Source organism: Carassius gibelio, chromosome A7 (genome assembly GCF_023724105.1).
Source record: "Carassius gibelio isolate Cgi1373 ecotype wild population from Czech Republic chromosome A7, carGib1.2-hapl.c, whole genome shotgun sequence".
Taxonomy (NCBI): Eukaryota; Metazoa; Chordata; class Actinopteri; order Cypriniformes; family Cyprinidae; genus Carassius; species Carassius gibelio.
The window spans coordinates 4,689,698-4,704,971 of record NC_068377.1 but is presented as its reverse complement, the minus strand read 5'-3'; the positions used below and the strand labels follow the sequence as shown (position 1 = coordinate 4,704,971).

The 15,274-nt window shown below is 38.5% G+C and overlaps 1 protein-coding gene across 1 annotated transcript; it reads right to left on the bottom strand.

The window, feature by feature from the left end:
• Positions 1 to 177: 177 nt before the first annotated feature.
• LOC128016477 (ataxin-1-like) lies at positions 178 to 14,705 on the bottom strand. The gene is made up of 3 exons (XM_052601001.1): positions 14,532 to 14,705; positions 10,995 to 12,130; positions 178 to 9,435 (listed from the first exon to the last, which is right to left on the bottom strand). The coding sequence occupies exons 2-3, from the start codon at positions 12,003 to 12,005 to the stop codon at positions 8,137 to 8,139; spliced, it is 2,310 nt and encodes a 769-aa protein (XP_052456961.1). The 5' UTR covers positions 12,006 to 12,130; positions 14,532 to 14,705; the 3' UTR covers positions 178 to 8,136.
• Positions 14,706 to 15,274: the final 569 nt, after the last annotated feature.

The window sequence follows — 15,274 nt, the reverse complement described above, 5'->3', positions numbered from 1 at the left end:
GAATGGTCTCAGACTTTCAGGCTCCACTGTAATAAAAAGATGCATTGTACTTGAAATTGGTCACAAAAGATTTTGTTCAATCATCTTAATTATTTTCAAAAGAATGCCAAAAAATAATTCACTCCTTTGTGGAATATATATATATATATATATATAAAAAAAGAGCAATACACAAAGTTAAACATTCACAGACTCACGGTTTGTATTTCAGATTAAAAAAGTTAATGCATAATACATCGGTATTTTTGCAATCATAATCTATTAATAATCTATGCATTTAATACTTCAGGTGCTTTGATGCACTTTTACAACTCTGTTTAGAATTTATTACAATTACTAATTGAAGTGGAATGCATATAAAAAAAAAAACAGACATCAAGCCAGCATGTTAATATTATATAGATATATTATATTGTGTTTACTTAAACATGATAAATGCAATGTTTCCAAGAAGTTAGCTGTAACAATAAAAATACAATATCTTTGTGTCCTTACATAGAATTAAAACAGGAAAACAAAAAAACAGGTAAAAACAAAACAGCCTTAAGTAGTTCACAGAGAGGTACAAATATACAGTACAAATCTATTTTATTCAAAAAAAGGGTACAAATAAAAACGCAACAAAATATAGTTATTAATGCTTTATAAAGTTCAGGTAGGTGTAGGGTAGTCTAAGGGAGCACTTTGGGTAGACGACTCTAAGGCTTCTGAGAAGAATTAATACATATTGGTACGGCCATACGATATCAAGATGTACTACAAAGTTTATACAACCTGGATTATACTTGAGGATTGAATATTACACTTACATCATTGCATATATTTCGCAGATTTTATGCATTAAACAAAGATGCCATCTCCTTTAAAACCGGTCACACATCACATAAAAAGCAGTGTCACTTAGTGCCAAGAAGTACAATGACAAATTTGAGAGTATATAATGATTCCTTTAAAACCGTTAGAAACCTGATTTCAGCCGACTTTACGGACTCTGGCCTGCCGTGCCACCAAATTCTGTCTGGGATTTACACAAAACCACCACGTGTTAGCTTCATAAAGCCTTCCAAAACAAACAAAAAAACTATTTGAAGCAACAATTCCAATATAACGCACTGAAATGTTATCAATACACAGGACCGCGCACTCATCCATAACCCAGACGGTTATCCTCAACTGGGTTCAGTCGTTCTCACGCTTCACAAACTATGAGATGTCAGCTCCAAAAGCTCTCCGTTCCCATCAACAGTCAACAGGGAGACGAAATCTACCTTCAGCCTCAACTACATCAATAACTGCTGAGATTCTCGCTTTATACACACACCATCTTTTAACACAGACTCCAATAAATTTAGCTTTCACTCACTTCCTCAAATCACTTCAATGAGAAAAGCACCAATGATAAAGTTCCAATGATAAAGAGCTGGTAGGTTTTTCCATTTAAATTTTTAAAAAAAAAAAACATATAAAATCAATTTTATCTCAATTAGCAATGCCCACTGAGGAAAAAAAAAATATTTGTAATATTTCAAATACAATTTTTTATTTTATTTTTACCCTCGCTCTCTCTCTCTTTGCAGTATTAGGTTTTCCACCATTTGATTTTGGTGCAAAATATGGTTTTGTCAGTGTTGGGCGGGTTACTATGTACATGTAACAGTGTTAAGCCATTTAATTACAAAATAAATATAACCGTAATCCATTACGGTAACTGAGGAAAAAAATAGTTACTTATGAAAATGTTAAGGATTACAAAGGGGAAATATTTTCTGTAAAAAGCTAGGATATGTTGAATAATATAAATTTGTTGCGTTGTCTGTTTTGGATGTGCACGATGCCTCCTGCCATTTAAAGGCCGTTTTAATAAAGCAATGCTATTCTGATGCTTTTGATTGGTTCTCACGTTTGTAATCTGCCAATTATATCATTCCACACTGCTGCCTGTCTGAGAGTTGATCAACAGTTGAAAACATTCATTACAAACGTACTGATATAGTCACACAAATTTCATTTTAAACAGGGCATCCCTATTACATTTCCAAAGTAACCTTCCCAACACTGGGTTTTGTGAGATTCAAACATCACACGCTTTCTCTACAAAGCACTGAGGAAGTGAAGGAATCAGGGATGTTAACAGTGCAAAGCATCAGTCTTCACTTTCCTAACAAGAACAAAACAAATAAAACATTAAAGATTTAGAACGTATGTTAAGCTTACATTTTGATACACATTGTGAGCTAGTCCCAAAATATCGTCTTACAATCAGTAAGTACAACGTCACTAATTGTAGTCAGTGAGCAACCAGAGCCACTTCTACAGAGGAGTCCACGGTCAATACAACTAGAAACGAATGAGACTTTGTCTCCATGCGAAATCGTATGACCCTGAAGAGCAGGGAGTCACTTTTGTTTACGAACGGTGCATATCTTAAGGCGTTATTGACAAGCTAATACTATACAAAACTTATCTTCATATCTGTACAAGCATACAAAAGTTTGGATGATTGTTTTACGTGGTTTCGAATGATTCAATATGACAGCGAAACATTTATCGTAACACTACAGGTGAGGGGAAATAAGTGCAGAACAGTTCATTGCATCAAAGTGACAAACATTTAAGTTACATGATTAGTTTAGGCTCTATGGAAGAACAACACGGGATTCCCTAAATGCAAAGAAGTATAGGGCATCTACACACCAGATATACTCTAGAAATACCATCAATGAAAGAGGAAAGACGCAAGTTTGCCATGCAACCAAAACCTGAATCTGAACCACAACACAGTAATTTGCGGAGTTGTACTTCTGGAAGTATTTTGGAAAATAAATTCCATGTATACAGTATTTCAACGTATCTTACTCTTTTCACATTCAAAATGATTTCGAACCATGAACCTTTACATTTATCTAGTGTGCAGATGCCCTAATCATTACAGGGACATTAAAGGCTTTAAATGGGGGACGCTGTACTTGACGTATGCAAATGTGAGGTAAGGACATGTTTTGATTAATTTTCACACATCCGTAGAGGGAAGGAAACACAGACATCTACTAACTATAGGAATGAAGCTTGTGCTTAACCCTTCTGTGCTGTTACAGTAAAAGATAAATCTATAAACTGACCCTGAATGATAACAATTTGAGTCACGTTTTTCACACTCCCCATCGGAAATTAGGTCTGTGGTCCTCAACGTAAGCTCAAGATATGTTCATTTTTTTATTTTACGATACATCATTGTTTTTTAAGCTTGTGCTTGTTTTGAAAAAGTTGGTTGCGTAGAAAAGGCTAAATGACTACAGAGGTTGGGTTTTTGTCGAGGGAACCAATGGGATGCAAACTTTCAGGATACAAGTAATCACTGCAGCACTCCATCACAAATTTTACATTGTAATTTCTCTAATATAGTTTTTAGGATGCCATGAAGTTTCAGGCTGAATGGTTTACGTTTAGATATGAACGAAATGAACCTCAACAGCACAGTAGGGTTTACAAGACATTAAGAGCAAAATGGAAACACACAAATCTCCCAGAGAACAAAGCTTAATAAGACAGACCAGAGTAAAGTTAAGACATTGGGAAGGCACAAACATAGCGTCAACTCTCCTTGCACAGTGCACAAGATAGTAGCTCAGTTCTTAATGAAAGCATAACTCAGTCCATCTCCGCCTCGAAGGTTGCAAATTTCATCTCGACGAGAGACGGCTGGTAAGGCAGTGCATTTGAGAAGACAGAGAACAGTGCACCATTGCTGACAAACAAAAAACATACAGCACCAAACAAGCGTCACCATATATTCTTCGGCTTACGTGACTTGGTAGTGTGATAACTAATCACCACCATAAAGGTCACAGAGCCTGCGGGTTCCTAGAAAAACAACGCAGAATGCACGATATTGAACGTGCAGCTGACTTCTGCGAACGGACCACAGACGAACTGGTGAGATTTGAGTATTGAAGCCGCATTGGGGTGCTAACTGAGTCTCTACTGCATAGCTCATGCTAAAGCTGTATCGTTCAGCGGTTTCGAGTATTGCTTTATGTCAAATCTAATACTTAAAATAATGGAACAGATCTTAATTTTGAATAACAAAGCTGTCTGTGTAGAAACAGCACAATATCTTAAGCCAGCTGGCTGACCAACTGGATTGAGCTCAGAAAACCAAATCGAGACGGTTTAAGCCATTTTTTTTCCTGGTTGGGAAGATATTCCATTTGTATCTGCAAGATTTTAGATGACAACTGTGACCCTTTTGGACAGTTCACACCAGGTTGAAGATGAAGTACATCTAAGAGTCCTCTGTGAACTTAGAGGGGTCCAAGCTTCACAAAACATTCTAGGACAATGGAGACAGGAAGGAAGAAATAACATGAACTAGATTTGAGACCAGATTATAAATAGCGTGAAAGTGGGACTCCTTTTAAGAAGGAACAGGATGTCTTCAAACAAAATATGAACAGAAGAAATACAACAGATGATGCTTGGGAAATGCTTCATAAATGCAAACAACAAATGGATTTGGACCAATTTCAGATGATCAAAACCAAATACTGTTTAATGCTTAATACACACGTTACCATTTCTTCATTTCATTTATATCTGACTTGTTGGATATGCCGGATGGGCTTATACAAGGGCCGTCGTCAATGGAGAACAAAAGGTTATGGGGCCCACTAAGTGCACCCTCATAATTAGTCATGAGTAGGGCTGTCACAATTTCTTGATTATGACGTTCATCTGGAAATAGTGTGCACCATTTTATCAGATTTATAAGGTAAATCATTTGTAAACCTCCAGCACAGGAGAATACATTATCTTTCTGAATACTAAATGTTTATCATTACTTGAAAATAAAAGCTTAAACCATTGCTCTGAATTTGCATGTCCATATATTCTTGTTCAAGAAATGACAGTGGCGGGAGCATTTATATCATAAAGTGACCAAAAATAAAATATTAACTGGACAATTTAATTAAATGTGGTAAGGTCAATAGGTGCGTTCATGCCGTATGTGCTTAAGAGATACCAGCTTGTAAAAATTATCCTCTTTGAACTTGTAACAACAACTTATGAAGTTTTCTAAGAGCTACAACTTGTACCACCTGATTAGGCACTGTTTGTATAAATATTAAAGAAGTAATAGATCGTGTTGTGAAGTGAATGTGATAAAACATAATGTACACAAGTTATGATTACATCGTTTCATTACATGACGTGCTTTAACTGTTTTGTACAATAAAAACCAAATGATTAATTGCTTTAGATATTTTAACAAATTATTATTGCTTCATTGCTATTATACTTGTGTTTTAAGTTATTTTGAACTCTATTGTTCGCTACATTTTTATATAAAAATACTTGATTAATCATCAGAATAATCATAATCGTTAGTGACAGCCTTAGTCATGAGTCCTGTGATTTCACGCGACTACCCTTGTTTATACCTATACCGAATTTCTTCTCTTTTAGAGGTTTAAGAAGTTCACAGAAATGTGGTATTGTTGAGGTTGATGCAGTTTGAAGGAAGTCGAAAATCAAACCTGCCCAATGCTAGCGCTACATTTATATAAAAAAATATATTATTTATTTCCTAAAAAAAAAAAACTCTTCTCTTAAAGCCTTGAGGGTTGCAAGAGGCCAAAACAGTTGAATCCTGGTCCAAACACAGACAGCCCAGCAATGCCAAGAGCCAACAATGCAGAGAAATATCAAAGGTCTCATAAAATAACTTGGGCCTAAAAATGGAAATAAAATTTGCATTTGACAAGGAAGAAAAAGAGAAGAAAACAACAACAAAAATGGGAATGTCAGGCTCTTTCTGGAATGCTGTTTTGAAATAAAACATGAGCTTCCTAATGTTTATATTTGGTCTAATTGCACTTAAGTCATGATTTCATCCATCTGAAAATGTTCAGTAACTATAAAATGTGCAACTACAGCATTTTCTCCTGGCTAATGTGTAAACAGTGTCAACATTGCCTGTCAGTTTCTCATGAGCCAAAAACAACCAACAAAACCGAATACTTCAAAACAACAAACATTTTCCCTTCATTATTAAAATAAAAAAATAAAAATAAAACATTTCTGATTCCCATTAAAGAGTCAACGTGAATTGAACGTGAACTTATCTGTGCAATACAAGACCTGCAGTACAAGTACTAAAAATCACTCGTGGGTAATATTGCCAAGAAGAGAGATAGAACGCAATACTGTACAAGAGTTCACCAATTACAAACCAAAAGAAGAAACCATAAAAACCTCAGCACAGATTAAAACGTTTTCAGTTCATCGCCAGTCCTAACCAGGTGTGACGTGACAAGTTTCCAGTGAATTTGACCATCCAAACATGCCTGCGATAAAAATCACAGCCTGTCAAAACCTATGGTTTGAATTTGGACCAACAAGGTTTTAACAGTTGGAAGAGCTACAGAGCACAAAACTAAACTTAACAATAAAAACAGACAAAAGTGAAAGACAAAGCATCCTGTTGCTTAGTGCTTTTTGCAGATGCAACAAACAGCAACTCAAGCATGACTTTTATCGCTAGTCTTATCGTTTCATACCTGGTTAGGACACAATGTAAGGGGCTAAGAGCCTTTTATAAAGAACAAAGCAGATCCTAAACTTCCTTATCAGTGGGTGTTTTAGAAAAGCCCCATTTCAATGTGTGATTTCATATTAGTCATCTCTGAAGATACTACTGGTCAGCAAGAAAAACTACCTAAAAGAAAGAGGTGTTGTTTTATGGGTAGTCGCATACTTCGAATGAACTCCTGTAGTAACTGTTAGAATACGGATTATCACAAAGTAAAACTGCATCATCTTAGAAAAATCAAGAGAAGTGCAGGATAAGGATAAAAAGGTCTCTGCACATAGAAAACCTTAAATACAAGGAGTAATCAGTCTTGCACGGGATTTAAAAAAACAACAACAAGAAAACAAGAAAAATGTGTTCTGACACAACTATTGCTTTGATTTTGAGAACTGAGCAGGTCAGTCCACACCCAACAGCAGTGACTTGACACTTGTGTGTGCTAAACGCTTCCACGGGACGACTTCATTTAGACCTGCATGCTTCAGAGCAATAAACCGTTTCCACAGGACCAGGCCGTTCGCAAACAGCTAGAACCTGTTCTGCATTTGGTCTCAGCTTCGCAAGCAGGGCTGATTTTGGCTGACATGTTGTCTCCAAGAAAAGGGCACAACAATGTAGGATCAAATAAAAATAAACTTATGATGCTTCCAACCATGAGGTACTATTTAGAGGCAGTTTTCGTAGGCCGGCCTTACTGGGAAATGTTAACTCCAATGGGTCGAGGAGGAGAGATCACGACTGGAATGCAGATTCAGAAACACCGCTAACAAACCTCGTAGGAGTTGTTAAAGCAACTGTTAAGATGAGTTCATTTGGAAAAGGTTCCTGATTGTAGCAAAACTGGTGGATCAATTGATTGATGTGACGACACTGGACAACCGTTCTCAAACTCCAGACTAGGATAGTCTCCTCAGTAGAAGCACCCTGAGAAGAGTCTGGGAGTGGAGGAGAGGGTAGGAAACGAGGACAAAAACACCTCTAGAGAGAGACGCGTTAAAAACGGTCCAAGTTTTAAGGTCTTAGTCAATAAATGCCTGGCGGCGCAACAATGGAAACATTTAGAGAGAAAGAGCCAAAAGTGTCTTTTGGGTTGTTGAGCTATCGATCCTCTTATGTCCTTCTTTAAAATATATATTTTTTATTATTGTAAAGGCTTGTCAAGACTCTATGGCTGTATCCCATTCTTATCCCTGGCCTTTCTGAAATAAACATCTTCTCGAGGAACTGCAAGATATCTTCACACAAGTGATCACTTCCCAAACATGATAGTTCACCCACAGGAACACGCAGACGACGCAGGCTTTGGTACATGATTTACTCGGATAAAGCTGCCCATGCAGATCATTGGGATTGCTGACTATGACCTGACACAAAAGTCCTCTGCTCGAGACCAGAACCGAAGAAGGGGGCGGCAGGGGGAATCTTCCATTATGTGCAAAATCTCAAACATTCTGAGGCTACATTCTCTCTCCCTCCGACCACGCTCCCTCTTTCATATCTGTTCGCCCTACTGACACTTCACTCCCATGGACAATCACTTTTGTCTGCTACTTCCCAGCGTTCGAGCGCCCCTCAATGGATAGCTTGATCTCTTGAGGGATAAATGACAGTCGAGAGGAGCCTGAGGTGGCAGCTGATGCTAAACTCCCTCCATCCTCGTTCTTGATGCTGTATCTTTGAAAGCCAGGCGCAGACCAGCGCCTCTGGGACGCTCCTACAGAAGAAGCTCCCGCTGCGGCTCCCGGTGGAGCTTGACCCTCAGTGTGCAAACAGTAGTTGCTCTGGCTCCGAGTGTGATCTGCTGAAGTCCTGTTTGGTCTTGGGGGTACGTCGGATTGTCGCGAACCCCCGACCTGCATGGGCTCCTCCTTGTCCCGGTCCTTCTCTCTGTGGATGCGCTCAATTTTTAATTGGCTTTGTGCCCGAGGGTTGTGTTGGGGCGCAGGGGGGCCCATGGGTTGAGGTGGGGCTCCTGACGTGGAGTTGACTTTGGTGGGAGTCCGAGTCTGCACTTGCTGTGGAGGTTTATGCTGCGACGCAGCTTGCTGCTGCAGTGTCACGGACACGCAAACGTCGCCCACCTGCAGGTGGTGGCAGGTGAGACCGTACAGTTGGGCAGTCCGCTCAGGGCTACAGGACGACCAGCCCTGTCCGAAAACGAAAAAGGGGTGTTCAGGGGGAACATCTATAGTCACTTTGCTCTGCTGCTCCCCTACGTTGAAATGCAGCGCCACTAGCCCACGCCGCTGTTGACTAGCACGGATGTCCACCACCATGCTTGAGTCGATCTTCAACCCCCCGCTTACTTCTGCACTCCGCACAAAGTCCTGAGTCTGCAGATCTTCTACACGCTTGAGCTCTCCGGTAGCCAACTGTATGATGGCGCCCTTCATGAAGTGCGACGGGCCGGAGGGTGCCAGCAGAGGAGCCTGTGGGAAAGTACCAGGAGGCTGCTGGGAGGGCTGCTGCCCCTGTTGGGGAGGCAGGTCCACCACTGACCGCTCTGGGGGACACGATGCTGCCTCCATGGCTTTTGGATATGTAGCAGGAGCCACGTCGTTGGATTGGAAATGCTGCTGCGGTTGTTGTTGTTGTTGGTGATGGTAGTCCAGGGGCACGAGAACAGGCTGCCCATTGGCCAAGATAACGGCATGTCCTTGTTGAACGTACTGCTGCGTTTGTGCTCTAGATTCAGCAGGATTTGATGCATAAAGTGTTCTGACTTCACCCTGAATCTCTCGGCCCCTCCTCTGAGAGGTTTGAGACAGGTTCAGAGGGACATGTGTTGCTTCCTTGCGACTCATGCCATGGACAGGAGAGGCAAGTCGTCCAACTACCTGCTGGACCTGAAATGGAATCAAATTTAAAGTGTCATTTTATTTTATAATGTACATTTGGATGGAAGTTGCTTTTTAGAAAGCACCACAAGCTGGACAGTGACAAATTAAAGAGAAGACCGGACTCAGAACAGATTTTGCTACAAACCAAAAAAATCTCTGTTGTTTCTAAGAAGTAGCAGTCTGAGTTACTCAATCCTTAATACACCCAAAGAACAGCTAATAAAGGAAGGAAGTGGTGTAACTGGTGCTGACTCACAAGAACTGCCTCAAAAAATGCAAAACTCTAGTAGTAGTAGTAGTAGTGATAGTAGAAGTGTAATAGTGATGAAGCAGGAGACATTTAAGTTAAGTTACTGATTGGATGGTTGTATGACATTTGCCCAGATATAACTGTTATTGGCAACCAGATAATGGTTTTCTCAATTAAAATAAAAACCTCACTTCCAACTTCAATCCAAATACTGATATCTGTGTAGTTGCAATAACAGAATCATAAAGATTTAATTTTAAAATGATTTATACAGTGCAGAGTTGTTACTGTAATAGTTCAGTAATTGAAATAGTTGTCTTGGCAACTAACTGATATAAATAAAAAGTTTAAGTTAAAGGATTAAAGTAAAAAAATACATTTATGCAGAAAATTCATAACTGCTTGTAATGTAAAATGAATAATACTACAAAAATGCTAAAGGTAAACAATTTCACAACAGTACATGTAAATGACAATAGTCCTGTGTGTGGAACATTAAAGGGATACTCCACCCCAAAATGAAAATTGACGTAATTATTCACTTACCCCCCCATGTCGTTCCAAACCCGTAAAAGTTTCATCTTCAGAAACACAATATTTTGGATTAAAACCAGTAGGCTTGTGACTGTCCCATAGACTGCCAAGTAAATTACACTATCAAGGTCCAGAAAAGTATGAAAAGCATCATCAGAATAGTCCATCTGCCATCAGTGATTTAACCGTAACGTTATGAATACTTTTTTTACACCAAGAAAAGAATAACCATGACTTAATTCAACAATACGTCTCCTCGGTTTCTCTTCACATCACCATAGCACCATTTTGGAGAATATGAGCTGAATGCAGGAAGCATACTTTCATGAGGAGACGACTTGAATAAAGTCATTATTTTTGTTCTCTTCACGTACAAAACGTATTCTCGTCTCTTCATGACGTTACGGCTGAACCAGTGATGTCAGATGGACTATTCGGATGATGCTTTTCATACTTTCCTGGACCTTTACACTGTTACTTACTTGGCAGTCTATGGGCCAGTCACAAGCCTCCCGGTTTTCATCCAAAATATCTTAAAATGTCTAGCGAAGACGATCTAAACTTTTATGGGTTTGGAACGACATGGGGGTTAGTGATTAATGACAAAATGTCCTTTTTGGGGTGGATTATTCCTTTAAATCAACATTAAATCAAAACATCATCCTATTTACTTAAAGCACATTCCTGGAAATACTGTGATAACTTGCCTTTCCTCTGAAATGACTTCCTTTTTTTCAAATAGTTTTTTAGGCATTGTTTTGGCAAACTATCCGCCCCTCACCTCAAGATCAGTGTCCGGTGTGCTCCTCTGTCCTGGCGACATTCTGCCTTCCGGCCTGCGGCTTTTCAAGCTCTTGTCTTGCTGTGGCTCGGGTGCAGATGCCTGCAGCAGTTGTGCGCTTCTGGCTGAATAAACTGCATCTTGATGGCTCTCCCTGCCTCCGTGTTCTCTATCCCCTCCGTTCACCTCCCTCTCCTGCTCCATGGAGCTGCTGTGCAGGTCTCTTTGAAGTTGGACACCTCTAATGGTGGGGTGATAGTACACAGCTCTCGGGCTGAGCTCCCCGGCAGGCAGCATCCCTACAGTCCCAAGCTGCGCTTGTGTTGCTGTTTGATTAGAAGGGAGCACCAAAGGAACTCCCATTTTGGTGTATGCATGGGTCGTAACCTGCTGCTGGGAAGAGCCAACTCCTTCCTGAATGACGGATGGATATGGAACCAGGTGGGAAACGGAGTGTGTCTGGGAAATAGCGGACTGAGGTGGTATCAAATGGCTGGGAACAAATCCCGGAGGCACGGCGTAGGGAACTGCAGCCGCGTACGGAGAGCTAACAAACTGCAAGGAGGAGTGAGGGATCTGGGCAATGCCAAGTTGAGAGTAGGGAACACTCGTGTGCTGGAGGGAGGGAACGGTGTAGGCAGGAGATATATGGCTAAGAACAGGGTGCAGACTGGTTGGGGAGTATGTGCCAGCGGGCAGAGCTACTTTATAAAGCATGCTATACTGATCCACAGGAAGCCCAACGAGACCCTTGCCACCATCCACCCCATAATGCATGCTCTGCTGGGCTCGCACCCATTCGCCACTACCTTCTCCACTCACTCCAGAGCTTTGTGAAGATGGGGCATCCTCTCCTCCTGCACTCCCAATGCTACCGCTGCCTCCCACTCCGCCGCTGATGCTACTGTTGTTATTGTTGATGGTAGAGGTGTTGTTGTTGTTGTTGTTAACAGGGAGGTCCCGCTTCTTGGGAGGGAGGCACTCCTGGTTGCGCTCATGGACTGGTTTCATGGTGATTCGGGATAAGAATGGGTGAGGTTACTGAACAGAGGGTGGGACGAAGCCTGGCAACAGCGGAAATAGCACCACTGGAATGAGCTCTGAAACCCTCTCGCTGGCCTCTTCCATCACCTTACCTGAATGCATAAAGAAATCATGTATAAACTAAATATTTTTTAATGACTGGTGTATAGGCTAATGCTCAACATATTGGCAAGACCAATAAAACATCTGGTTTTAAGGTCGTCACATTGGTTATTTTTAAACTCTGCAAAAAAACCTGGTCACATAATATTGCACTTTTTCTATACATTTCAAATATTTTTGGTCAATTTTGAGTAAATATTGTGTAGAATAGGTGGCATATTAATTAAAGCAAATTTGCAGCAAAAATTTTGAGTAAATACAGCATAATTTAGTTAGCATTTCATATTTTTAAGACAAGTCTAAAAAATTTTAACCAGATTTGTTTTGCAATATTGGTAGTATCTGTGAATAATGAGCGCTGTAATATTTCCAAAAAAAAAAAAATTAAAATGGCAATATTTAAAACACAAAGAAAAAAGTAATAATAATTGCACATAAACTTAAATTAAAATCAGCGAAAGTCTATTTATTTTTTTATTGAGGTATGACTGTGTGCCATTTATACTACAGAGGAAAATGTGGAAGTCTTTGAGTAATGTTAACCACAGATCTTTTTTTCTCGTAAATCAAAAGTCACCCATTGGAAACTACCCAGGAAATACACAAATGTGCCTTCCAATTTGGCCTAAATACACCGGCCTCATATCAATACTAGAAAATAAAATAAAATAAACCCCAAAATAAAATCTTCATGACAAACATCATTAAACCGTATTAATGCAGTTAAAGCAGAATTTTGTTAATTTCTAATTTCAGATAATCATGCAAACATTTTTAGATTTTCATCATATTTTACTTTCATTAATTTTATGCCCAAAGTAAATAAACTATAATATACTACAACCTTTTACGTTTTTCCATTTTATTGTATAAAATACCATTTAACCTTGTATCTCAGAAAAAAAAAAAAATAAGAAAAAAAAGCAAGCGCAGCAACAGTTATAACAGTAAATACAACTATTCCTAAAAGATAAGAATCAAATTTGCCATTTTTGTGTGTCATTTAAAATCTGGTATATTTCAATCTAAGCACATCTCAAATTTGGTATATTTCAATCCAAGGATGTCAATTTGGTATATTTTTAATCTAAGCATCTCTCAAATTTTATACATTTTAGTTAAGCTTATCTAAATAAATTATATATTTAAATCTAAGCAGATCTCAAATTGTGTATATATTTCAATCTAAGCATAACTCAAATTTGGTATACATTTCAATTTAAGCACAGCTCAAATTTGGTATATTTCAATCCAAGGATGTCAATTTGGTATATTTTTAATCTAAGCATCTCTCAAATTTGATACATTTTAGTTAAGCTTATCTAAATAAATTATATATTTCAATGTAAGAATATCTCAAACTTTGAGTATTTTTGATCGAAGCATAACTCAAATTTGGTATATATTTCAATGTAAGCACATCTCAAATTTGGTATATATTTTAATCTAAGCATAACTTAAATTTTATAAATATTTCAATCTAAGCATAACACAAATTTGCAATTTTTTATTTAAGCATATCTAAAATTTGGAATATTTTTAATCTAAGCATAAATCAAATTTGATACATTTTAATCTAAGTTTATCTAAAATTTGGAGTATTTTTAAATTTAAGGATATCTAAAATTTGGAATATTTTTAATCTAAGCATAAATCAAATTTGATACATTTTAAATCTAAGCATATCTAAAATTTAGAGCTTTTTTTAATCTAAGCATATCTAATATTTTGATATTTTTTTAATCTAAGCATATCTAAAATTTGGAATATTTTCAATCAAAGCATATCTCAAATTTGGTATATTTCAATCGTGGTAAAACTAGATTCCTGATACTACAAGACAGACGGATAAAAAAAATGCATTCCCCGATTGTAAATAAACTTCCCCCCTTCTGTAATGTTCAGTTTCAGAAATCAAGCAGAAGACACTGAAAATAATGCAAAAATGAAAAGTTTAGACGAAACGGAAACTTGACACCTTGACACTATTAAACCGAAACAGAAAAGCGAAAAACACAAAAGAGCACCGATGAAACAGATTTTAAAGCACATGTTTCAGCAGTCAGTGATTGTAATCGTGAATCGTGGCACACGTAGAGACACCACTGATGTTTTCATGAAGACTCGAGCGTTAGCCAGCTGCTATTAAAGCCTGTAACCTCACTAGCCACACATTTCACACGTGAAACATAACCATTAGTTTACAAAAGGGAGTTCCGTGCATTCGTTTTAAGTCCGTTAGACCTCATTGTGTCAGTCAAAGCGTGTTTGAAACTAAAGCAGGAGTAAACGAGGGGCTGGGATTTCCAGCGGAGCGCCGCTAACAGGCTAACCGCTCTCCGCACAGACTCCAACAGACGCTGTGACGCTGAAAGACGCGCAAACACTCACCTCCGCATGGCATCGTGTAGACGACGTGCTCAAACACAGGCTCTCGGTGGAGTTCGTGCGATAAATCAGTGTTTAGACATGGGCTGGTGAAATCTGCCCATTCCGCAGGCCAGCAGACTGAAGCCCAGCGGCGCGTGGCGATGACGTCACGAGGGAGCAGATCCGCGCCTCGTTTCACTTCAGCAGAAACATCTCGTTTTAAGGACAATTTTAGTGATGGGTTACATTTTTACTGGGTTTTATTAAATATATTTTATGTACGATATACTATGTAATATTAAATTATGTATTAATACATTATGATATATATTCATTTTATATTGAATCGTCATATTAGTCATTTTTATTTTTTCAAAACTCAAGAACAGGATTTTTATTATTATTATTACTATTATTATTATTTTTATTTTATATTTTTTTCCCCTCCCATGTTCTGTATAAAATCGATAGAGGGCAATGTTGAGCTGTCACTGTGTTGGTCCTCGAGGAGACAGACGATTAAAGGGCTTTACTGTCTTTAAGATAAAAATACCCTTGCTCTGCACCGAGATGTTCAGACTTAGAGGCTAAAAACAACAGATCTGATAATACTAATGGTTAAAGGATCAAATCTGTTAAGCAAAGGGTTTTTCAGTATTTTAGGTGCCACAGGCTCCCAAGTAGGCCATAAACACTAAAACAACATCTATATATTTTTTTTACCCTATTTAATGTGAATATTTACGATTAATCTCATCCAAAAT

Excerpts from the sequence above, each read along its gene's own strand:
- LOC128016477 (XM_052601001.1), bottom strand. The coding sequence starts at position 12,005 with ATGAAACCAGTCCATGAGCGCAACCAGGAGTGCCTCCCTCCCAAGAAG. Across the intron at positions 9,436-10,994 it reads CACCGGACACTGATCTTGAG|GTCCAGCAGGTAGTTGGACG; the intron begins GTGAGGGGCGGA and ends ATTCCATTTCAG.